At 35.1% G+C, this 26,202-nt stretch overlaps 2 protein-coding genes across 2 annotated transcripts; one reads left to right on the top strand and one right to left on the bottom strand.

The window, feature by feature from the left end:
• Positions 1-3,958: 3,958 nt before the first annotated feature.
• LOC108773379 (F-box only protein 32) lies at positions 3,959-18,509 on the bottom strand. Its single transcript, XM_018539159.1, has 7 exons — positions 18,284-18,509; positions 5,700-5,746; positions 5,355-5,404; positions 4,961-5,147; positions 4,614-4,789; positions 4,274-4,524; positions 3,959-4,157 (listed from the first exon to the last, which is right to left on the bottom strand). Exons 1-7 carry the CDS (start codon positions 18,403-18,405, stop codon positions 3,959-3,961), a joined length of 1,032 nt encoding a protein of 343 aa, XP_018394661.1. The 5' UTR covers positions 18,406-18,509.
• Positions 18,510-19,087: 578 nt separating this feature from the next.
• Positions 19,088-25,214, top strand: olf186-M (Ki-ras-induced actin-interacting protein-IP3R-interacting domain olf186-M). The gene is made up of 6 exons (XM_018539072.1): positions 19,088-19,094; positions 19,916-19,960; positions 20,988-21,291; positions 21,371-21,669; positions 23,689-23,907; positions 24,065-25,214. The coding sequence occupies exons 1-6, from the start codon at positions 19,088-19,090 to the stop codon at positions 25,144-25,146; spliced, it is 1,956 nt and encodes a 651-aa protein (XP_018394574.1). The 3' UTR covers positions 25,147-25,214.
• Positions 25,215-26,202: the final 988 nt, after the last annotated feature.

The raw sequence follows: 26,202 nt of genomic DNA, 5'->3' as shown, positions 1-26,202 counted from the left end.
TATACGTCTTAAATCATGCAGCGGTTTGCAAGTTTTCAGCTACGAATAAAACAGCGAATATCAAAAAAACGTTCCTTTTCGCTACGCAGAAAAAGTTTTGCATAAACGTCGCATTGTCTCTTGTGTAAATGCAATAGCATCCGACTTTGGCAGTATGATTTTTCATTCTCCGATTTAGGTACAGTAGTACAATTTTTCTTTTCTTTTTTGGAGGGTCTACACTATGAGTCTTTAGTCTGTATAGTCGGTAATTGGAAGTCTTATAGGCCTTCTACAATAAGCCATTACCTAAGTTTTAAGTTTAAGTCATAAGAAATTGACCACTCACAGTCGATTATTCTTCTCACATTCGATTGTGATTGATCAATTTCTTATGACTTAATACTTAAAACTTAGGTAATGACTTATTGTAGAAGGCCTATTAAATTTTAATCTAAGTCAGTGACTTTAGGATTTATTATATTCTACATCAGTAGTTGTGTAGCGAGTCGTTTGGAGAATTTCGGAAACATTCAGAAAGATATTGAAATATAATACTGATTGTAAAATTGAAGATCATTTATTTGTAATAAATTGATAATAGTGATGGATGATGAAGAAGTAATGATAGTTAGTATGCTGATGCAAATGACATTCTTATTTTCGATGAGAGAGTATATGATGCTTTGAACAGATGCAATGGTCGCAAGTTAGTCGTTTTTTATTTACCATACTAAAAATATAAAAGAGATTATATTGGAACATTTAAGCTTGGATTTTAATATGCGCGTAATACGCACTATTTTTTCAAACTGTAGTCACCGAAGCTATGATTGGTCAGTCGTAAGAAAATCTGTAGTCGGTATTTTATGGGCCTTCTACAATAAGCCGTAAGTCACAAATCATAAGTCATAAGGTAGAAATGGACCAATCACAGTCGTCAATTTTTAATTTCTTACTTCCGATTTATGACTTATGGTTTATTGTAGAAGGCCCATTAAATATTGGTTGTTGGCCAATCTTATGCATAGTCTACAGTGGGCAGTAGTAGTAGTGGATTAAGGAGTAGACGTAGAAATCGACTAATCATATTAGTCAATCAAATTCGACTATGATTTATTTTTATGTCTATACTTCTTAATTCACAACTGCTACTGCCCATTATAGACGGTGCACCACCTATTACGACTCACGATAGTGACTTAAGCTAAGTAAAGACTTCCGATTACTGATTAAAGACTCATTGTAGACCCGGCCTTTCGCTTATTAATACACATTATGTATTGTAACTTAGGTCTTCTTCAGAAATCCGTCGACAGCTTATAGCTTGAATGAATGAATGTACACAACAATGAACATCGTACGATAAGTAATGCAAATATAGGACCTATTATATGTTGTAAAATGAACATACAGAATACCGAAAGTTCAAATGTATGTTATTTCTGTACCCTATATAGGCAACGACAAGAAGTTCTCATTTACACGTACGTCTGTTCTTGACCGACAATAATGATGACTCACGTTTTGTACTTTGTAAGTTAGGTAAAGCCCATTCTAGAATTGCGTATAAGCATAGTTGTAAGTGGCTGTAGTTGCAAGAATTGATGACCAATAGCTGTATTCAGCAGAAAAAGCAGCTTTGCAATTGTCATAAAATTCTTCGATACGATTGGTTTATACATTTAAACCTATGAGAACCCAAAATCAAGAATCAATATCGTATTGAAGAATTTTATAACAGTTGCGAAGCCGCTTTCTCTGTTGAACGCAGCCAATCACAATCGAATTTATATATTATACTTTCTTCATATTTGATTTTAATTGATTAATTTTTACAAGTACAAGTACTTACAACTTAATGGCTTAATGTACATGTTCATCACAATGCTCGGACAATCTAGCTGTCCTTTGAAAACTCACAATAACAACGTGATTTCTGTATAGTCAGAGAAAGCTTGGAGCTCTCTTGTGACATATTGATCGAGAATTACACTCGCATTATTGTGCGAGAATTATATCGCCGTGAAGTAAAAAAGAAATACGAAGAGAAAGGATAGAAAAATATTGCACAAAAGCAGCTTATACATAATAAATTAAAGTCGACGCGCAATATCTTTTTGATGGATGTTTTATGCAGGGAATGGAAGAGTTACTATTCCATTATGTTTTATAATAACAATTTGATAATGACGTTGCAATTTTTTTTTTATAATTTTGATAATAACTAACTAAACGTTGAGATTGCGCTAAGGTTGGCAAAATTTCTTTAAAAGTAATGTTACTCGTTACTAATAATAAGTAACAATTAAAAGGAAACGAGTTACAAATGCCGAGTTAATTTTTCAGTAACGAGTGACTTTTTTTAACTTGTCACAGATAACAATCGAGTGACTTTTCAACTCCCATATTACTATACAATCATAAATAAATTAATTATTGTCAAATCGTTATTATATAATAAAGTAAATAACGGCGTTATAAGTAACTTTTATTCCCCCTTTTACCATTGGAAAAAATAAAAATAATGTGAATACCAGATTCACATTAATTATGTCAATTAATCTAAATGCAAATCCAAAATGCGATAGAATCACGAAGAACAAAAATATGTTCGTTCAAGAAACAGTGTTTCTGTATTGCACCGATGAAGTATACATTGCATTTAAAAAATGCTCTTGTATGACAGCCTTTTTTTCACATGTTATATCTTAACGTCGACAAAACGTTTGGTAAAGATGGAAGAAGATGATAGACTCGATTGTCTTCGTTGATATCGTATACGAAAAATATATACATGTAATAATAAATTTAACAAGATTTTAGAGTGCTTTCGCACAATAGCGCAATCACAAAAAAAATCAAATTCTCATTCCTTTTTTTAAGACTTAGGATCGAGCTCGTTCCAAGTAACAAAAAAAAGTGACTCTCACTGCAGAAGACCAAATCTGCTTCGAGATTTCTCATCAACATTTCAATAAATCGATAAAAAACTTGCAAAGACTGATACCATTACCAGCGAAGACGTACCTCTCGAAGGGTGCTACCGTATAATCACACGTAGTCATTTGTCGACTTTGAATACAATACCGAAAACGTGCCGGTATAAATCAATAATCATCTTTACGCGATCTTTCTATAAACGCGACATTTTTTTCATTGCAAACAACATTGCTATACGACTAGCTTCTACTCTCTACAACCGTAACTCGTGAAGGATTATGGAAATATCCTCCTTAATCTTAGAACATATCTACGCCACAGGAATCTCGAAGCAAAAGAAACCAGACTAGGAATCTTGTATTACACGGGAAATTCCATCGATCGGAAAATACCAATTGCACTCGATCAAGATACAGAATGAGCCTGATGAACTGGAAATCAGTAGGGAATATTACTTCATGATCAGAGAGAGAGAGAGAGAGAGAGAGAGAGAGAAAGAGAGAGAGTTAGGAATTGACTATTTCTCAATGAAACTTGAGTCGTTACTTGTGAAGCAATTAAAATTAGAACTTTAGAAAGTATTGATTCGTGTATCGGGTGGCGTTTGTGCAGGCACACGTGTCTTTGTGTTTTCCTGGCTCTGGGCGGCTTTTGAGCCTCTTAAATATTCAAGCTCGTTCATTAGATAAGTAGGCCTCCGAATATTTATTAAGGTCGGCGTCGAATTTCTCAAAGGACGTATTCCTAATACCGATATCTATCTTTCAGGTTCATACAGTATATTGAGAGAATAGAGAGAGAATATATTTCGAATTAAATATATACTTTTCAGAAGGTAACGTTTTAGATTCTCTCTAAATGCAGCGCAACATCTTTAAACGTCATTTTATTATTTTCATTCACACGCATAACATTCATCCTATCGAGCGACAGTCATTCACAGCAGCAGTTACGTTGTAGCTTCCGCTTTTTCCGTACATACACCACTCATTCTTACGAGCTCTTACGATATAGTCGTGTCGCGAAAGCGATTTTCTCACAGTGAGAAAAATTTCAGGAAGGTCTGCGGAGGGATCGGCACATGGAGAGATGCTTGGTCGACATCCGCCAGTTTCTCTTGAAACGCAGGATCTTGATCCGCGATGCAGGGGTGGCCCAGGGACCGCCAGAACAAGCAGCGGCAATTACGGCATAACTGTATCATCTCGGCGTACTCCTCTCGTAATCCGAACAATCTGGACAGAGTAAAGATACGTAGAATATATAGTGTTGACAAACGCAGAGTTATACGAATGCTAAACTAATGTTTGCAGTAATCTCGATTCGATCGCGTATAAAAGAATAACCGTACCTCCGAGCGACAGTGAATATGGTTTTCCAGTCTTTCCCAGGATTATTCTGTCTGGTGGTGGCAATTTGCTGTGGCGTGAAATGATATTGGGCAAGTTCGCGCCAGATTCGCTGTTCCTGCGCTAGAACGGCAAGGTGTTCGCACGCTTCGGAAGAAGCTTCAATGTCTCGAGGATCGCTCAAGCGTAGGAGAATCTCTCGACGGCACTCAGGCGGTAGATCCGACCATTGAGGTTGCTGCTCTTCGTCCGGCTATAATAACTCGTTCGTTATTGATCAAGCTAATCACGAATTTTTTTGAAATCACTCCAACCTAACTTCAATGTAATTTTTCACGTTACCTGGGTGATAGTGATCGACGAGGCGATCTGCAATATTCTTTCCAAAGCTGCTTTATGTTTCTCCCATAGGATAACGGAACCCAAGGGTCTGCCGCCCCAGCAGCAGCCAGCGCTAAAAGCTCGAACTCTTTCTATGAGACGCCGCAGCCTTCCTGTCTGTTGTTGCGACAGTGACACTAAAACAATGATCAACTCAGCATGAATGATCAGACATTAATTTGTCTCTTTCTTTAAGAAAATATATGTTGATAAGTAGAGAAATATCATGAGCGAAGTTGCTAGATAAATTTCACAATGAATTATTTAAAGATTCTCTTGTAAGTGTTAACAAGATCCTTTCATTATACCTTCTAAAGCAACTTCCTCGAGCATATTGAAGAGCACTCTTTGAGCGCATCCGCTAAGACCGCCCATTCTATGACTGACCAAGAGATCCAGGAGACGGACTATGTAATTGAATCGACGGCAGTCGTGCACCGCGGACAGGAAATCCAGCCTCTTCAAGGCGTCGCTCAGGCCATTGAAACCGGCGATCTATAAATTTAGGAACGAATAATGATCCCGCTCGCTACGACGTCTAAGTATAGGAGATACAAGATTCGTCGACAGTTTGTTACTGATATCTTTTGCTCTTTTTTCTTACTCGCCGCACTCCTGTCTTTATCGGGTAAATTGCAGTCTCTTTCCTCTTGCACACAAGGTTGTGTCTAAATTAAGACCAGGCCGAAAGGAGTCACTCACCTCGCGTGTACACTTCAGTGTGATGTGACAATGTGGTTGGACGGCGTTTTCTGAAATTTAAGAAAAATAATCGTTATTTCGTTCGTTATCTTTATGGGGACATTGTTTGACTGAACATATTGCTCGACAAAGAGAGATATAAAAAAAATTATTTTATCTCGATATATATATATTATTAAAGATCTTCGATGAACATCTTAAAAATCATTAATATCGTAACAGAATGAAATACGAAGAGGAGAAAAAATTTACAATATGAACTTGGATTTATAATTATAGCTAACGAAGGCCTCACATCGGTTGGAATAGATAAGTTCTCAAGTTTCCAATATAGACTATACTCACCTTTCTTCTTGTCCTTCTCTTTCTTATCGCCGGTATCTTTTTCGCCACTGTAAGAAAAAGTAAATCCTTTAAACGTGATACATCACTAAATTCGTTAAAATTTAAAGAATTTATTAATGCGAGAAGCAACGCGCAAACGTAGAATTTATGCAATTAAAAAAAAGAATAAACTATTTAGTTATACTAAAAGTTTTGCATGTTGCCGTTGCTCCGTTCACTTTTTTCATATTTCAGTTACATGATGTAAAATATAATAGCAAAAATTTCATTTATCTTATTTATCGATCGAATAATTTGTCTCATAAAGTATAAATCTCATAAATATAAATATAAATATACTATATGATTTATCTTATGCCCAATAGAAGTGCGAAGAAGATACTTTCTGCGTAAGATGCTGAGAATACGCTAATATACGGATCCCAATTATGGCACAATACACCGCGACCGGTTTCAGCGAACTCGCGGTTGCTACGTCTCAACGGAGTTAGCTTCGGTTCGACTACGAAATAAGACTATCGTGGCAAAATAATATTCAAGAAACAACTGCGTAGAACTTATATTCGTTTTTTTACAGTCTTTTGTATATAGTATTTTGTTTCTCTCACAAAATACTTGTAAGAATATATCGTACTGAAATATTTCTAAAAAGATTTTTAATAATGATGACATATAAAATCGATAATTATTAGTTCAAATTAATTCAAGCTTAGATGATAATAATATAAATATTCAAAATAATTATCAATATTTGCAATGTAATAATGTGTGATTGTAAATATTCTTATAAAGGAAGCTATATATTTTCTTGCTATTTATCTAAACATAATATTATTTTCAATTTTACCTGGAATACTTTTAACAATTTCTTTAAATAAACACACTTTACTATTAAGTGACTAAGTTACTGATATTATCATCATGTTGGTATTTAACAAAAAAAAAAAAAGGAAAGAATACGCGTAGGTGTTCGGTCTCTACGGTATAATAATCATAAACAGACCACGACGAATCCGTCTCGAAAGTGGTACCTTCACAATCATTCACGAAGATCGTAATTGCCTTATAACACGCTGATCATAATTAAGGTGGACACACCTTATAGACATTAATAGCCACTTTCATCCAACTACAATAACGTTCTCATTTCAGTTGTGGTAGATGAAAAGTCTCAGGAAGCGGAAAAATGCATTGGAACTGCAGCAAATCGCATTAGACTCCGCGCGATACCTCCAGGATGACTCTATAGCCTCTTTAGCAGACGCGACATTGGTTATTTAACTGTCATTAGATTACAGTGCATTCTATTTATAAAGAAAGAGTTCGAATACATGCGTCACATACAATGAAAGTTTATTCTCGTTTTTAAAATGTCGGAGATTAATTCGCACAAAGTTGAGACGCGAATTGCGACCATTCTCGCTCTAATTTAGAAGCTTTAAAACACTCGTGATCAATACTTATATTAAATTCAGTCTTTTATAAGCGCGTTTAAAATATGAAGTTTACGGTACGAATATAGGAATCAAATTCTAGTGCATATAATGCGTTCCGATTTCTTCTCTGCAATTATTCAGGCTATAAAAACTTTCAGCTGTAAAAACACCTTGCATAGAGAAATTCGATTCCTTCCAATGGTTAAAAATTCCCCATTTTCAATTGTAGAAATTTACAAATCTAGCAAACACGTTACGTTCGGATTTGAATATAAAATGAGAGAAAATATACTAGATTTCTTCACTTTGTCATTTATAGATTTTTTAATAGAATTTTTGTCATAGAAAAGAAGTATTATTTCTTAAATCTTAAAGAAATGCAAATTTAATTCTTTGCATTAAAAACTTGCAGCAAATATTATTACTAAATCTTGACAAAGTTTATCGTTCTGTCGTTTTATATTCTTATGGATCTTCGAGTTGCGAGAGTGTCTTAAAATATTTAAAATAATTCCTTTCTTATTCTTTAACTGTTGAATATCTAGATTCTACAGATGCATTTCGTCGCACTTCACTTGTCGCGTTTATCATTCTGTCTACGCAAGTAACGGCGACGAACGTTCTATTATAGGGACACAACGATGACCTTGTATGTTAACTCGTGCATATATTCGCATATATGTATATACAAAACAGCCTCGCGTGCGGGACGTATTTGTGATTTTTCCGCATGAACGAGACTAGATGCGGGAAAACGTTTTTCGATTTTAATATATACATAGATCGCTGACGCATGCCCTTGCCCTTTCAAATCGCCGGGCTCGGCGATTAAGGTTGTCGAATCACCTATAGGGGATTAATATATTAATACATTTATATGTTGCAGGAAAGAGACAAAGAGAGAGATATCGCATCATTAGACTATAGGATTACGTATAACTACTTGTAGCGCTCATTGCGAGATCAACTGTAGACACGCGTAAAGCGCATACATGCATGTGTCAAACAACGAACCGTAAATGCGGAAAATTCTCCACTGTATATAATACCGATAACTTGCAACTGGAGCGATCAATGTCACGTCAATGTTCTATGGCTTGAGGGTAGAAGGACAAATATCATATATCGGAATACACGGATTGACGTCATATTATATATTCACGGTGTTAGGATTGTTCGTTTTATTCTAATAATAAACCGGGGGGCTGGAGTTGATTAAAACATTAATAGTATATGAATTATGAATAATAATTAAAAACAAAGGTAGGCGTTTTAAAAGTTTTAAAAGTTCATTTAATTTGTTATCTCAGAGATTTCGTGGTTTTATGATTAATAATAAAAAGCTTTCACTTCGTTAAATATTATCTTGATAATATTTATAACACAGAAATTATTAGTCGTGAGTGACATAGTTTCGAAGTTGTAAGTACAATATGCTGGTAAAAGATAAATATGGCTTAGAAAGTTCTTCATTCCTTTATTCTCTTTCTACGTATTTAGTTCCGAGATGCAGACGAACACCGGCTATTTTAGTTTTTTTTTTGCGATTATGTTAAAGAGATTGATGTATAACACAAATGCCTTCTCCTCGAAATATCATCATTACGCCGTTACTTTTATGATATAAAATATTCGAGTTGAGGATACACCTAAATAAAATTTTTTAGAAAAGCGCAAGAGACTTGACGCGTAGTCGAAAAATTTAGTATAGCGATGTGTGTGCGGAGATTTTTGGCGACGAAATTCGGTAATGAATAGCTAAAGAGATTCACGTACAAGACTATATTTCGGATTTGACTGTCTGATAAATTCTATCGTTTCAGGATGTGAAAAATAAGATAGCTTTCAAGAAATTTTCTGTAAAATGAAAGATTCAAGTGATGTGTATACATGCAATACATACATATATTAAACGATCAGTCAAAAATAGAGGAAACAGTAAAACAAGCGTGAAAAGCTAAAGTGTTATTAAAATACGACTTTAGTAAAATACAAAGTAGGTATATATATTGATCATTTTTTTATCTATTTTTCCTTCATTAGATAAAATATATATAGTATATAAATACATAGAGTAATTATTCCTATTACTGTATCTGTCTCTATATTAATGTGCTTTTGTATTTAAATAAGCCATAAAAAAATTAGCACAAATAAACACGAAAAAGCATTTTTTTATTAAATTAATTTATTAATGCATACGATACTAAAGAAAATATTTTATTTTGTAACACCAATGAAAAACCGATGAGAAACAGGCCGATCAAGCTGGATCTTGGGTATAACTGCGTGTGAATTTATATACTACGTCTGTAGATTTATTTTTTAACTATTAAAATATTTTAAACATTTTTCAAAAAATTCGAAGAATTTATGTGATTTCAGTAATAATACGTAGCGCAAGATTTTAAATTTGTCCCTATTAGTGTGTTCTGTATTGGAGTTGAGAACATTGTGTTATGAGTGTAGATTGAGAAATAAGTATAATTAAAATAACGATTTAATAATATTAACTTAAACAATTAACTTACATTTATTATCTGTTTTAGTAACTATATGTTAAAATGTGGATACAAATTAGGAGGCACATTAATAAGGCCATCGCCGTTTGGAGGGCTCACTAATAGGGACAAAAACATGTTTTTTATTTTTATCAAAAACATATGAAGTATTAACATTTTTTAGATTACAGAAATATTATAAGAGAAAGAAATAGTTGAAAAACCGATATCGAAAATTAATTTAAAGGCATACTAATAGAGACAATTATCCTATATCTACTTTTAATATATGATGTCTTTGTTTATTTCCTTTTAATATACAGTATGTATCTCTTTTTGGCGTTCTAATGTATTTCGTTGTTTCCTTTCAATAACATAGTTTTGTTTAACGTTTCTATCTTACTTATTGTAGTTTAAGCAACGCTCATTCCATGACAAACGTTCGCGGATCAAGTCAGCTGGTATGTAAGCTGGACGATAAAAACTGATAGACAACGATGATTTTTTTACACGAGATAATCTCGTACGGAAAGAAATATCGTATAAAACGGTGGTACTTTCATACTTCGCAACGCGCGAATAATTAATTCGCGAATACAGAAATCGGCCGGTACGAAACTTTTACTTCCACCGAGTTCACCGACCCTTTTATGCTGCGCGCACCTCGTCTAATCTCACCTAAGCTGAGAAAACGCGCGTAGGACGGCTATACGGTTGAATCATCGAAATAATGGTGCGGGCGCATCGGCCTTATGTTAAATCGACGAAAGAAACAGAGAAACCAGCTCTCAGATTCTTTCACAGCAGTCTGTACTTTCCAGTCATTTCGTCTAACTGTATCAAAAGTCAAAATCATTACGTGCGTGCGGCGTGATAGTATCAGCAGAAAAGGTGCCCCATTAATGCACGACACCAAGTCGACCTCGATCCCAGTACAAAGATATTTTTTATAAACGTGCCTTCAAATTTAATAAGATATATATTCCTCATGGGTTTCCCTCAGAAAAAAAAAGACGATATTGTTTCTTTATTTGAAGATGACACTTCCGAGATTCTATTATATTTGACATATTTTTATTTAGGAGATATATGAAGAGATACGTAAAGTTGAAGAGACTGAAGAAAAAAAAGTCTCCTATTAAGCGTATGAAAATAAAAAGGAATAAAAGATGCGCTTTCATCGTACTGCACCATTTCCCGAGTTTCCATCGCTATACTTCGTTTTGCGAAAGCAAAATATCGTGGCCGACAGCATCGAGTCGAATCCACATGCGAAGAGGCCGCGCCGTCTAACCGAATTTATCAAGGCTGCGTGGGGTACGTATACCGTGGGGGGATTGCGAATTGGCGCAGGTCACGTTGGTAGCTGGGTCACGACCCACTTCCGCACCGGCAAGATGCACGCGTCGGTATTTTCCTGTTTTGAGAATTCGATATAGCCCGCACTTATAAAGGTGCCTAATCCTATAGATACATCTTTCACGAACCGCTCAAAAATTGGCGGTTTCAGCGGTCGTCAAAATGTACCTTTGTCAAGGAAAATGCGGTTTCTGTGCAGGCAAGTCCAAAGAGAATTCGCAATATTGTCAATGTCAAATGTCAAAGCGTACGATTCGTTTAACTCTGTTTATCTATACTTTTCCAAAAGAAATGATATAAACTTTTAATTTTAATATGGTCTATTTTGCGTTTAACGTGTATTGTATTTACACTTCACTTTTATCAAGGTGTGTGCGATAAATATATGTGCATTTAACATACAGTTTACATATACTACAGAAATATAAAAGCGCGCATTTATCGATAGAAGAGAGCTGTGAATACGGACCTATAAGTGCAAATTTATATGGCAGTTCTTTTCAACAATAATGTCAAACAATTTACATTATTAATGTTATTATAGCCATAATATAATGATGTTTTATTGAATTTTTATCTTACAGAGATATTTCTAATCGCAAAGAAAGCTTCCGGTATAAACTCTATTAACTTTTAATTTTAATCCCGTAGCTCGTTTTTACCAAACATGAAGGAAAAGAACAGGCCAGACGGTTCCTTTCAGCGAGTGCGAGAAAGCGCGACGAAGTCGAACGCTCTGTCGAAACTCTCGTGCAACCACTGTGCGTTTCACATGATATTGGTAGTCATTCCTATTTAAAACTCAAACTCGAGGTAACGATACGCAAAAATATTATAAAGTAATATTTCAATTAATTATAACAAATGTCAAATTCAAAATGTGCATCATTGACTTGAATATTTTATAACAGAACTGCAATGCTGTTTTTCATGCAACTTGCATTTTTGCCAACTCTCTAAATCGCATGGAGTGAAATTTCACTCGAACATACTGAAAATTGAGCCAGTCTTGAAAAAAGAGTAAAAATATACTCTCTTGTTCAAGAGAGGCAGATTTTCACTCATTTTAGAGTGAAATGTATTCTTTTAGAATGAGATTCACTCTAAAGAAGTGAATCTCATTCCAAAACAGTAAATTTTAAAACTCGTTCTAAAAAGAGTGAAAATCTGCCACTCTTGAAGAAAAGTAGTTTTTTTTATTCTTTTTTCAACTGGCTCAATTTTCAGTCTTTTCGAGTGAAATTTTACTCCACGAGATTTAGAGAGAATGTAAACTATACGAAATAATCATTGTGAAAACCATATCAATTACTAAAAAAATTTAAAACTAGGCCGTTATGTATAATATTTCTGTACTATAATATCGCGCTATTACTCGAGAATATTATATTTATTCTAAAAATACATGACATCATTAATAACAGGAATATTCAATGTGCATGAATTAACATAACTCATACCGTATTTACGACATAACGCAATGCACTAATAAAAGTGTTGCAGGTTGCCCGTTGTGTAGATGTTCGAGACTTTTGTATTCGCAAAAAATCCGGATGCACTCGCATGCACGCACGCATGCATCTACGTATGGTATCAATTAGACACGCAAGGGATACGCGAAATCGCGCGGCTCGAAAATTAAATATTCCTAACATAAAAAATACCAAATATTCACCAACGTCTGGTAGCAATACCTAACAGAAATATACGCAATATACATATCCGCATCGCGAATGAAAGAGTTTCGTGCAATTGTTTCGAATAAGTTTTTCAATGAATTAAGGGAATTCTAAAGTCGTTTGTATTACCGACTAAACACATTTAATTTATATACATATATATATAATAATAATTACTTTTCCTCTTTCACAGATTCGAAAATCCTTTTCCAGGACTAAAATATATACGCATTACGTTATAATACATGTTTGTGAAGTGGAGTTTGTGTCGAGAAAACGACCAAAAATTTCGAAATTGATATCTTTTTTATCATTCTTAGTCCAATATGGCGCTGCAGAGCTGTTATGTCATGACAATATTTACTTCACATAAAAGCTATGCTATCTGCACTTACGAAATAGTAGTCCACAGACTAGTATAAATAGTTTGCATGAAGAAACAGCATGGAGTTCTTAAAATTGGACTTAGACATCTATTATTATTAAAAAATAATTGTTATTACAAAAATTTATGTATATGTGTGGCATGCGTGAGTGAGATATTGATGTAGTGATGTGTCAATGATCGTCTTTAGGATGGAATAAGTAAAAGTAAGTATGCGACATGCAAATAAATAGATGAATAATATATTTAAGTCTTATATGACACGCAAATAATTATACATGTACATATAATAGTTTAATTGTTAAATTTTGAGATATTTAAAGTAATTGTCGTGATTTTTTAAACATGTTTATTAATTAATGCAAATAATTATGTAGTCAATTGTATTAATCACACGTAACATTTATAATTTAATCAAAGCAGATGAATGTTATTTGTATAATTTATTATTTAAACATTTTAGATGAATTACACGTCGCAAAGTTATTTCTAGAAAAAAAAAAAAACACGTAGTTGCAAATTTCTCTATAACAAATTTTCGATAAATTAATAAACTCTCGTGCCTTACGTGCGATATACAGCAATTATCCGTTAATTGAAGTTAGGGAGTTAAGTTGTAATTAAGCATTAAGTGTCAAATGTTTGTGTTCATCGATCGAACGTAGAGAAAATTAATTATCAGATTTTAGATGAGAGAACGAAGAAATGGCTCAGCTTTAGCCGAGATTTTTTATTGTTCAAAGATAATACGCAGAAGTAGCATTTTTTCTGCTTTATAAAACTTTCAGCCGTAATAAGCGGAAGCGTAATAATAAGAAGCAATTATCACGTTCCCATTACGAGTCGATTGATGTATTGCGAGTTGCGACAGAAAACAGAAGATTTAAGAGGATCGATGTTACTAAGTATTTCTTCTAAGAAAAAACGATGAGCGTTTTTGGCTTGCCAAGAGAGAGAGAGCTTTTTGCCAAGTGCAAAAAATCAGTCAAATCTTGGATTTGAAAAGTTTTGCTTGCCATTTGTAAATAAGGAGAATTTAAATGAAACGAAATGATGAGGTTTCAAGCTTTAAAAAACTTGTAAGAATAGACCGAGATTATCCTTACATTTCCTGTCAGCCAGTAAATAGTCAAAAAAAAAAGATTCGTGAAGTGAAAATAGGCTGTCTATGCTTATATGACGTTACGATTCAAGCTGAGGTGAGTATTCAGGAGCTTTAATATAGATATGCGTTGCGTTATCTGTATATTGTATATACCTAAGTTTGGATATCTAGTAACGCGTGGATTGATCAAAATATTGTAGCCCGAATTGGTGCTCATCGTAAAAATGCAGTAGTTTCCGTCGGTTCTCAGTCGTTTCTATGAAAGGTTTAATTGTAATTCACGTCACTCTCTCGCGAATTCTTGAGTCGAATTTGCAAGCGGAATTAATGGTGTAAATGGTAAGAATAATCGATGTTGCTCTCATATTTACGAGACGTAATAAAGTCCTCTTACAATTAGTTCTATTGCTTGTAACCGACCGTGATGACTTTCCTCATACGTCTGCGTACACTGATTGTACACAGTCATATGAGACTTACGGTTAAACGTCAATAACGACGAAATTTGGTTAGAGAAGTGTTCTTGACAAAGAAATACTCTCGGTACGCTTCCTTCCGAAAGAAAACACGAGCGAATAAAAATGAATGCGTTCAACAGAGAAAGCAGCTTTACAACTGTTGTAAACAATTCTTCAGTATGATTGGTTCTTGCTTTTGATCCCTTATGGATCTACATGTATAAACCAATTATACTAAAGAATTTGACAATAGTTGCAAAGCTGCTTTCTCTACTAAACGCAGCCGATATTTTGGTTCTACCGGGAAGAAGAAGAAGAGAGTTGGAGCATATAGCAGTGCGCTGTCTGCTTTGCCACGCAGGCCATGCTCTCTACTTACTATACTTACGCGATACAGCTGCTTTCAAATGCAATGCGCGCAAGCGGAAACAAAGAATCGCGCTGCGATTCTTGACAGCGCGCTCGCGAACACAGACTGGATGCGCCGCGATTCTAATTATCTAACTAAGCCTGTCATGGCCAACAAACACAACTGGTGCAACGAGCACAATGGGCTCAATATCCGGTCGAAGAAATCGCGACGCATCATCAGCGATTGTCTCGAGGACATATGATATGCCGATGTCTTTGATAGATCTTGAGATATATATGTGTATATATATATATATATGTGTACATCAAATAAGCGTATAATTATCATCTAACTTCGTACAACGTAATTATAAATAATTTCAACTTATATGATTTTATTTTTTCTCGCTTCTGAACGAAGAAATAGTTCCGGTTTGAATTTTTTTTTACTATTCACAAAAAAATGAAAACTTAATTTATTTATAATATTTATTTATAATGTTATATATATATAATGTTATAACCTCTGATATGGTTTTAGTCATTTTATCTACGTTCTTTTTAACATTTAACTATATTTTTAAATTATTTTGTAATTTTGTTCAGTATTTAAAACGACTGAAGAAGACTTGTAAGTAAAATCGAAATATATTTTAATTTGTTGAAATATTTGATCATTTTTTAATGATGGATTAATAACTTGATAAATGTTTATATGATTTTTTTATGCTCTATTTTTTATCTTCTCTGTTAAACAATTATATAATCATATTATTTATTAATTAAATTATACTCATATTATTATTATAACAATCTACAATTTTATATATATACACTATATTCGGTAATTTATTATAGTCTACATATAATTGCAGACTATAATAAATTAACCGAATCTTAAAGTCGAATTAGCACAAAAATTAGTTAAATTTCAAATGGTAGTCTTAATTTTGAAACAGCAAATCGGTCAACATAATATATTTAAAAAAATAGTGGAGCGATTTCAGAAAATTACGTAAATAGAATTGGAGTATATATATTAACTTAATTTCTATCGCTAGCAAAGAATTTTTATAGACACTCAATATCTCCTGCTTGGGAAAGATCTATTTTTAAAAGTGGTATCACACTATAAGCTACACAATTTTTAGAAAATTATAAACAAAATAGAAATACGATAATTATTTTCTGTTTATTAACAGTAGTCGTAAAAATAAAATCAACGTTTTTCTTGCTTGAAGAAAAGAGTTTCACACTTACATGTACTACATTTTCCAGTCTAATACTTTCCGATAATTTAATTAAAAAAAAAAAAAAAACCTGAACTAAAATTCACGCGTTCTAATTTATAATGTTTTAAATCTATATATTATACAATATTTCCTAAACATATCGGCTACTATTATTGTCCAATGCTCTCAAACGTGAAATCAACGTTTTTTCTCAGAATAAAATATAGACTCTCTTAGTAAGACTATAATACTCTTATATATATTATATTAACATCCAATTAATTCTTAGGAAATTAGATGTTAAGAAACTCATGGGTATGAACTTTTCTACGAGATGTAACGCTGTCGAAAAAGAAACAACAGATCCACTTTTATACACAACACCCCGGTATTATTCTCGTGATTTTCGATTAATATGCCAACGCAAAACGTTCAGGTTGATCGCATAGATAAAAATCAATAGACGCACGTGAATCGGTTTCGATACGACCGAGCCTCGTCACTTGATTTTTCCGCGTCGAGGTAACTGCGAAATAAATTTTTTATTTCAAATCAGTGCTCTATTAAAAGAGAGAAACAAGTTTTCAGATTTATTTGCTATATTATAAATTGAGAAAATGTCAAATGCATAATTAATCTCGTTAACGGGAGGATTACTTGGATGTTGCCTTCGAATTAAGTAGAATTTTAATTCGTAAACACCGCTGAAAACAGTTTAAGTCTATATGAATCTGGTTTTTATTTTAGAAATGCATTATACACGTTCACACAGACGGATAAAAAGTTAATTCTACGTCGACGAAAAATATTGGAAATATGGCATCATCCACAAGCACCGCGGCGCGGAACATATCGGCGATCAATTCGAGCCTCAATCACGTCAACCTTTGAAGAACGTCGAAATAATGCAATAAAAAGTGATTGCACGACACAATAAACCTTATCATTTTCACCTCTATTGCACGTATCCCTGCAATCGCTATTCTCCCAAAAGAAAAGCGATTCTACCATTTCTACAATATTGACATTTCGGCATTCGAATTGCGCGAAGGAAATCGATGCGAAGTGAATAAACAAAAATCTCGGCTCGATTCACATTTTAGAAATAGCCGCGTGTGTCTCTGGCTGCTTTTATGAAAAATAGACGAGCCAAGGGAAACAAACGGAGTAACTTTACGTTGCATATTACATGTGTATTACGTATTGCGGATCAATTTGAATAATGTTATGCGCCGTTCTGCACGCAAGCTGGAAAATCATCTGTATCACGACTCGCATGACCTAGCCGGATAACATGGTATCACCCGCGGGTCGCGCCGCAGGATCAGCAATCGACTCGCGCAAGGACACTCGCCGCTCGTGTCTGCCTGCGGATCATAAATTCGTAGCACGAGCTGGTGAATGTTGTTAACGCTGAAGCGGTAATCAAGTGACATTAACGTTTTTATCTTGTTTGATTTAGACGCCCGTATTGCGTGGGATTAATTATACCGCTATTCACAGGTATCGTCATGAAAATCATGATGCGCCGTCGAACGAAAGACAAGTCGGAAAACGCAAACGTGTAGCCAATCACTGGTATATATAGGCACTATATACGGAAGAACTCGATTCTCGATACTAGAATTCGTGAATAACAGTAACCTGTTCTTTATTGTCGTTTGCTTCTATCGTTTTCAATTTTATTTAAAATGCGTATACGAGTGTTACATTTTAGTTCGACTGTAAAGGGACTAAACCTGGGAATTTTATCATTTATAGTATCCCGATATAATACGTCATTCTGTCTCTATCGTTCATCAGACACAAAACAAGGATATATAGGACCGCGCATTCGGACGCGTCCTTCGTGAGACAAAAGGAATCGGCGAGTAGCCCGCCGCGCGCGCGATAATACACTCGCGCTCGCATGTAAACAAACGGAGCTGTCAGTCGGATCGATGTAAACGTAAGTAACAGCTGTGCGCCGCGCTGAGTCGCGAAACGGACAAAGATGGGAGGGGGGGGGGGGGGGGGGGGGGCTGGTATAGACGAGCGAGAGCGTTGGATGGAGCAATGGACACAATATAACGACGTACCGTAGGAGAAGCGAGAGGGTTTTGTTGTTGGCGCATTCGAGGATCTTCTTCTTCTCCCATCCCTCGACCGTCTTCACCCACTCCTCGCCTGGGCTGCGCCAATCCTTGGATATGAACGGCATCCTTAATTCAGCCTAACAGGCGAGGACGACCCTGGCCAACGACGACAACAACGACGACGACGACGACGACGACAATGACGACGGACTGGAGCGACGCAGGGCGCACCTCGCTCACACGCCGTGCTCCGCGGACGCCGAATGTGCGGTGCGCGCTCGCTGGCGTCCGTCCGCTGCCTCTGCGACTCGCTCGGTTTCGCGCTCGCGCGCTCCGCCGCCGCCGCCGACCGACGCCGAGCGCTGAACGCGCATGGCTTTGTTGGTAGTGACGTCACGGCGCATCAGCTGTGAGAGCGGCGCGGCGCGGCGCGGCGCGTCCGCGTGCCTGCGCTCTTACCGCACTCGCCAGACTGCGCGGTCTCGCTTCCGGGTGGAGTGTACGCATCGCGTGTGTCTGAAAATTCCCGCGCGTCAACGAACTGATCTTCTGTATCGGCTTCAGAAGTCGAAAAGAGGCTTCTCGAAGGGAGAAAATCCGAGTTCTCTCTTCGTGTTATTTATATTTACGTTTTTGGCGAGAACTATCAGATTCTTGGCAGCAAATCTGCAGGAGATAAAAGACACTACGATGCTCGACACTCGATACGTTTTTATTATTCGGTTGTACAAACGTGATTGGCGTGTCTAGTCTACTTATACATTATGATTCCCAATGTATGTTCATTTTTTAAAGAACGTATGGAGGATGGAAAGTAATATATATATTAAATTGTGTGTGTGATATCAATTCTAGGTTTAACATTCCGCTACATTCAAAAGCAATCATCTGTTATCAACAGCTGAGAGCTGTCAACGAAATACGAATCTCGAATAGCAGCTGGCAGCACTCTCTGGTCTCGTATATACAGAGCGTTGAATAAATAATATATCATGGAGCCACATGGAGTGACCGGCGATTGCCTCACGAATGACTTAAAGACATTTAGAATAGAGAAAGAGAGAGAGAGAGAGAGAGAGAGAGAGAGAGAGGTATCTGTCCTATGCATGAAAGTTGAAATCCAGATGTTTCTGATGGTTTCTATCAATTATATACAGCCACTCGACACATAAATCTCTCAAATCGACTCCACTTCTTATGATTTCTTAATTATTCCAGCAGAATTAATTTATACCTCCGTCCTTGCTTTTTATGGAATGAGTAACAAGGACACTTTTCTAATAAGAAAGTTCGCATATCGACTTCGTGCTTTATTAAATTTGCGTTCAAGTCTCTTTCCTCTTCGACGAATTAATCATAGAGACTTTTTTCTCTGCAGGTTCCGCGGTACCGTTTGAGATTTTCTACCAACGGCTCGAGTTTGTCGCCTCGAGAAAATCTGTTCCTATCCGCCACTGTGATCTCTCCGGGCAGGCACATGACGTGGCAGGCGTGTGCGGAGTGTCACGGACGCTGACAAGTGGACGCGCACTCGCGGATCGACTGACCGGAGCCAGTCTCAATCGCTCCGCGCCGCCAGCAATTTGCTCGTCCGGGCGCGCAACATGTGCCTCGAGTTGCTCTGATTGTACACAGGGATCATCACCGTCAATGCCGTGTGGCTCATCGGTCTGATTGAAGGTATACACGCATGTATATGTACACATACGTGACAACGTAAGCGCTCGATTGCGCGAATGTCTGTCGCGGTTTCGTAACCGCGTATATAAATGCGACCGAGCTTGTTTATTACGTTGCGTATTGCACGGCACGTGCTTTCACGCAACTCTCCTCTCTCTTTCTCTCTCTCTCTCTCTCTCTCCTTCTGTTTCTCACAATATATTCTGTCCTTGTGCTGCCCGACAGGATATGGACCCAGGTATTTATACTCGATTCGATCGCAGTACGTTCCGTTTTCGATGAAACTGTGTGGCGGATAAGATAAATCTCAAGTTTTGTCGTAGGAAAACAAAGCTTCTCGCACATTTGACGTCACTCCCGAGCTATGTGAATGTGCAGAAACAAGCTTTTCTTATCGGCACTATCGTTCTAATGTTTGCATTAAAATTGTGCTAGGCACGGTCCACTTTGAAAAATCTTCTTAATTTTATACGCTCTCGCACTCCGCATATATGAATTATCAGAAAAAATTGCGAATATAAAGTGGAATTTATAAGGACATATGTTATATTTCACTCTATTGTCATATTTTAATTGTCATGTTGATGTTATGGTCTCAAAGATAATGTGCAACATTTTTGTAATAAGATAAATGATGAAAGAAGGGATTTTATGTTGAAACATCATTGTTGTTGAATTATCTCTACTTTATATTTTTTTAATCATGTTTTTGAATCTAAATTTGTATCATAAAAACTCGCAGTTGAAAGATAAATATCCTATATTTATATCTCATAATTCATATTTTAATATTACTTTGCATAGCAGAAATCTTATCATTTCTCGCATTTTGACCTTTTTATATCATAAACAAACTCGCTGTTGCTTAAGAATGTCATAGTTTAACATTTATAATCACATGGACATCATCTTTCTGTTGAATCATTATTTATTGTGATTATTATTTTATTATCATGTGTGAATTTAATTAATTAATATATAATTGACACGCCAAATGATTTTATGATTATCCTATACGCTTTGTTAGAGAATGTAGGTAAGGAAACTATTCTGAAAGTGACAGATTGGTTGCGTGGAATTTGGGAAATGAGGCGACGTGCCGGCGGACCGATTCAACAATGGATTGACTCCATACCGTCTTCCGCGAAATCAGACGTTGTCAATGCGAGCGAGTGTCGAGAACGTATCCCGAGCCACGAACATAAACTGTTAACACCAACCGAGCCTAAGGACATTCCATTTTCTAAGGATTTACAGTCTCCAAGTATGACCGTATCAGCGCCTATTAACATTCCTAATTCTCCAGCAATGAATACACCGATATTACCAAGGTATTAAGGAATATTCATGATCAAGGAGTTTGTCACAACAATCGACATTAAACCATGAATATCCGTTTAAATTTTTCAGTTCACTTCCTCATCAGAGACTGGCACGAGATGCCAGTTTTCAGTCGGACAGCAGTCACTGCAGTAGCGTCGAGAGCTTATTAGAATTACGAAAGGCAGATCCGGCAGCGATTCTATTCGATCTTGGCTTTGGTGGCTCTACGGCCAGTCAGCAGGAAAACGGTACAATTTCTCGTATTCCTAGAAGGTTCCTACAGCCGTCGTCGTTAAGAGGCATCGCTATAGACGAGTTTCTTAAGCAGCAACAGGAGACCACAGAGTCTTTTGATTCAATATCTTTAGGATATAGAGGCCTAACAGGTAAAATAAATTTTTTACTAGTAATAATTATAACGATTGCACTATATTTAAGAAGAATCAATTTCTTTTGAAAATAGTGAACTCTGAAATTCATCATTTTACATGTGAAAAACGATAAGAATCTTATAGTTACTACATCTACAGTGGCGGATTTAGACAGAGGCCCACAAGGCCCGGGCCTAGGGGCGCCATCCTCCTAAGCGCGTCACGACGCCAGTAGTGCCAGATTTATGTAATGAATGCCTCCATTTTCAACAAATATTTGCAAATTGTTCATGAAGAAGCTAAAGATTTCATTGCGACTCAAGAATTGAATAATATTTTAAGAAGAAACGAACTATACGAAGTGTACCCAAATATTAAAATCGCCTTAAGAATTTTCGACAGTATTCCATCAATAGACTGTACAGATGAACGTTTATTTTTAACATTAAAAAGAGTTAAAAGCTATCTAAGAGCAAGTATGAATCAGAAGAGATTAAACTCTTCAGCTATATAAACGATCCATGCGGAACTATTAAAAAAATTGAATTCTGAGGAGATAATTGTTGAATTTGCTGTGGCAAAAGCAAGAAGAGTATGATTAAGTTAAATAAATACAAAACTGTCTGTAATGATGTAAAAAGTAATTATTGCAATAATCTAATTATTTTTATATATCGTAATAAGTAATAAAATTCGGAAAATGTCAAATGACGTTGCGACATTGTATCTCTGTCGTAAAAGAGATGGATGAAGTGGTATCGGTTCCAATAGTCAAGCGATTTCTCGATTGTTTCTTCATGTCCAGACGAGGCGATAAGAAATATAGAGTCTAGGACGTCAAAATGTCTAAATCCATCATTGTACATCTATGATTTGTATCTTTGATAGTATTATCATTAAATGAATCAAGAACAATATTTTTATGAAATTAAATGATCATTAAATTTGTATTTCTGGATGTAAAATGTATCCGCAAACATCTTGCCATATAGAATAATAATTTTGTAGGAAGCAATAGCGCATTATACGTTTCTACACGTGTCCGACAGCGCAGAAACTCTGGATCAAGTAATTTTGTAAGTCTCGCGTGAGAATCAGTGGTCAAGATTGTTTTAATGTATCTTTAAAACCACAGTTTAATACATTGAATTAACTTATCTAGAAATGCATAACTGTTCTCTCTTATTTACATTATTTTGGTTTTTATTTTAGTAAGCATTTACAGCAGGCCTGTCCAATTTGAGCTCCGGAGTCAAAATCATTGACGCAAAAAGATACAATGTGAAAAAGATTTCATGAATTGTAAAGTATTGGTAAGCGTCACTTAGATGCGTATCAACACTTTAGTCTCCAAAATCTTATCTATATTGATTTTTTTGCGTCGATGGTTTTGCGTTTTACCTTCGGAACTCAAATTGAACAGGCATGACCTACAGCTTCTTGTTTTTGCTTATTTATGCGTCAGTCGACACACGATGTTTGTACTATTTTTATATAGAAGTTCATCATTTCTTTATTTATTACAAAACTTGCTTTTAAAATTTCCAAATGCTCGATAGTAATCTTGTATAAAATAGAACACAAATGGATTTTATCAGACTGTAGATATGCAATTTATTATATATATGTGATCTGAGTTCTAAATTAATTTGCATGAATAATAAGTATGCAAGAATAATACAATGATGTTTACTAATGCATTAAGAACACGAATTTAAAGCGCAAACTAGTAGTGATAGAATCGAAATGTTTCCTAACGTTATTACTTGTACGTATTTTAAAGTAATATTTAATTTTTTTTAAATCTCGTATGCAATAATTTAGCTGTTTTAAAACTATCCGGTTGTATGATATATGCCACTAATAGATATAATTTTTGCACGTGTTATATATGTTGTTCTCAGTATCCATATATATCATTCTATTTTTATTTTATGTATTTTATGCATTGTGTATCTTGTTCTGCGTTAATTAGTGTTATTGACCATTAATGAATATATGATATATTTTGTTTTATTTTCTGTATTTTTAAAGGATCACCATATGTAGCTCCATCGGAAATTGTGCAAAAAATTATGGAACGCTTGCGGGAACATGACAGCCATGAAGTGGATACAAGTCCGTATAATTATGACCAGTACAGTTCATTACATCAAAATGGAAAATTCTCTGTGCTGTCTCCTGATAACAGGCAATTTTTGGAACAGCCGCGTTCTAAAAGCCCCGATATGCGCAACAAGCGTATGATTATAGGTAAACGAGAAAGTTGATGCAAATACTCGTAAATTTTAATATTGACATTAAAATAATGTAGATATGTTTTTGGCTCGTAGCCTTTATACTGTATTTAATTAACATTTAATTTATGTTGCTGTGTAAAATTGATAAAATGTCTTTTTCTCTTTTGCAGGGCAAAAATCATTTACTTTCGGATGCGACGGAAATTTAATTGAAGTATCTACCGATGATACAAAACTTACGTATGATTCAGTAAATGGTCATAATAGTTCACTGGATGCCAGTGAATCTGTGGAATTAAAGCAATTGTTTCCAGAAGGAAGTGTAACATTTGAACACCGATATCTTTCAAAGTATGACAAAGGGTTAGCGAAACAATTGTCGTTTGATGATATCGAATTTTCTGAAACTGATCAATTATCAAAAAATGATCGGGGGATCTCGAATAGTTTAAATATTGCTCAAAGTGGCACAAGTATAGATGATAGGGAACAAGGATATAATATAACAAATACAACTTTTAGAAAACACAAGTTTTCTGATACTCGAAGGGCTAGCGATGGTTCGTGTGACACTAAACTCTTAAAGAATAAACTATTTTATGGAAGACGATTTAGTGATAGCGCAATGCGTATTGCTGAACGTCAAAATAAGGAGCATACGTTAATGCAAAAGAGGAAAAGTCTCAAAAGACAGTCTAGAGTATGTGATACAACCGCAATGTATTATTGCGATTTAAGTCCTATTAGGTCTAGTATACCAAGTATAGTAATAATAGAACCTAATGTAGATAATGAAGTATCAAGTGGCGTAACTGATAGTGCACAATCAAATATACCGAAAACATTCGAGTCAGCCGAAGATAAAAACGATTCGGAGTTAAAAACGGAGACGGAATTTTTATTTAGTAAATCTAATTATATGCCTTCGCCATCAAATGTTAGTGAATCTATCAACGGATTAGAATGCTTTCAAACAGCACTGGAAGATTCGGCATCTAGTGATCATTCTTGTACGGAAGATAATCAAACTTGTTGTTACAAAGGTAAAGTATGTAAAGATTGTAAGCATGGTAAAAACTGTCCGGATTGTTGTTGTTACGCTAACAAACGGAAATATCGGAAAAAGATGGAGAAGATCATGCAAGAAAATAAGAGATTAGAGGATATGCTAGCGAGAAGTAGGAGAGAGGTGGCACAGATTCGAGATATGCTAAGCAGCGTGTTATCAGTCAGGATGGAACCAGGATTTTAAATGGATTACTAGAGCAAACTTGCCAATTTTGGTAAAAGTAATACTGTCATCTTGTGATATGCGGAGGTAGGGTGAATACGTATATTATAGAAAAAATTAATCTTCTAGAGAATTTTCGACTTCCTATTTAACACTTTAAACTAATCTATTCTTCTATTTTAGAAATCAAATATTTTTGAAGTTTATATTTTATAACAAATGCTATATTTCTAAAATGTATGTACCTAAGAAAGGTCTTTCAGCATATCTTTTTATCTAAAACTAAAGTCGACAAATACATTCGATTATCTTTGCATGCTTGCATGCTTGTCAATATTTTATATAAAAATATTTACATAAATCTTTTTATATTTCTATTTCTGTTTATACTTCTTACATTTTTTTACACTCAATCAGAGTTATATAAACATAAAAATCTTATTATATTTTGATTTTATTTAAAATTAGGCACACGACCAAAAATGAAGTGCATTTTTATTATTAGAATACTTTGTTAATATCGGCATAGATGGATCATTAAAATAAATATAGGTTTTCATTGTGTTGAAATAAAATATCAGTTTAAACACATGGATGATATATTTCAAGATTAAGAGAAAATACTTTTTAATTTTTATTATCAATATATAGGATAACTGAAACGTGAAAAATCCATTTATTAAATATTATATTAATGAAAAATTGATGAGAACAGGCTGTAATGGTCAAGCTGAATTTTGGGTGTTTCTATAATTGCGTGTGAATTTCTATACTATGTATGTAGATTTTTAATTGCGCGCTGAATTTTTTTCAGACTTAAAACGCAAGCTGTACTGAACTACTGCAATAACATCACGAGTTAAATTGACTAACAATTTAATAATTTTTGATGCTCTTTGCGGGTTGGATTAATGACGTTTCATGCTCTACTATTGGTAGAGCATGAAAACGTCTAAAGTCCCCACTTAATAGCAAAATACTTTCTAACCCAGGTTGGAGCAAACCGGTCGGGTCGAAAACGCCATAAAATGTGCAAAGAGCATAAAAATTATTAAATCAATCTTATTGATAAGATCT

The sequence above is a fragment of the Cyphomyrmex costatus genome, unplaced genomic scaffold, assembly GCF_001594065.2.
Source record: "Cyphomyrmex costatus isolate MS0001 unplaced genomic scaffold, Ccosl1.0 scaffold205, whole genome shotgun sequence".
NCBI classification, from domain to species: Eukaryota; Metazoa; Arthropoda; class Insecta; order Hymenoptera; family Formicidae; genus Cyphomyrmex; species Cyphomyrmex costatus.
The sequence above is the reverse complement of the archived record's forward strand: the minus strand, read 5'-3'. Positions and strand labels throughout refer to the sequence as shown.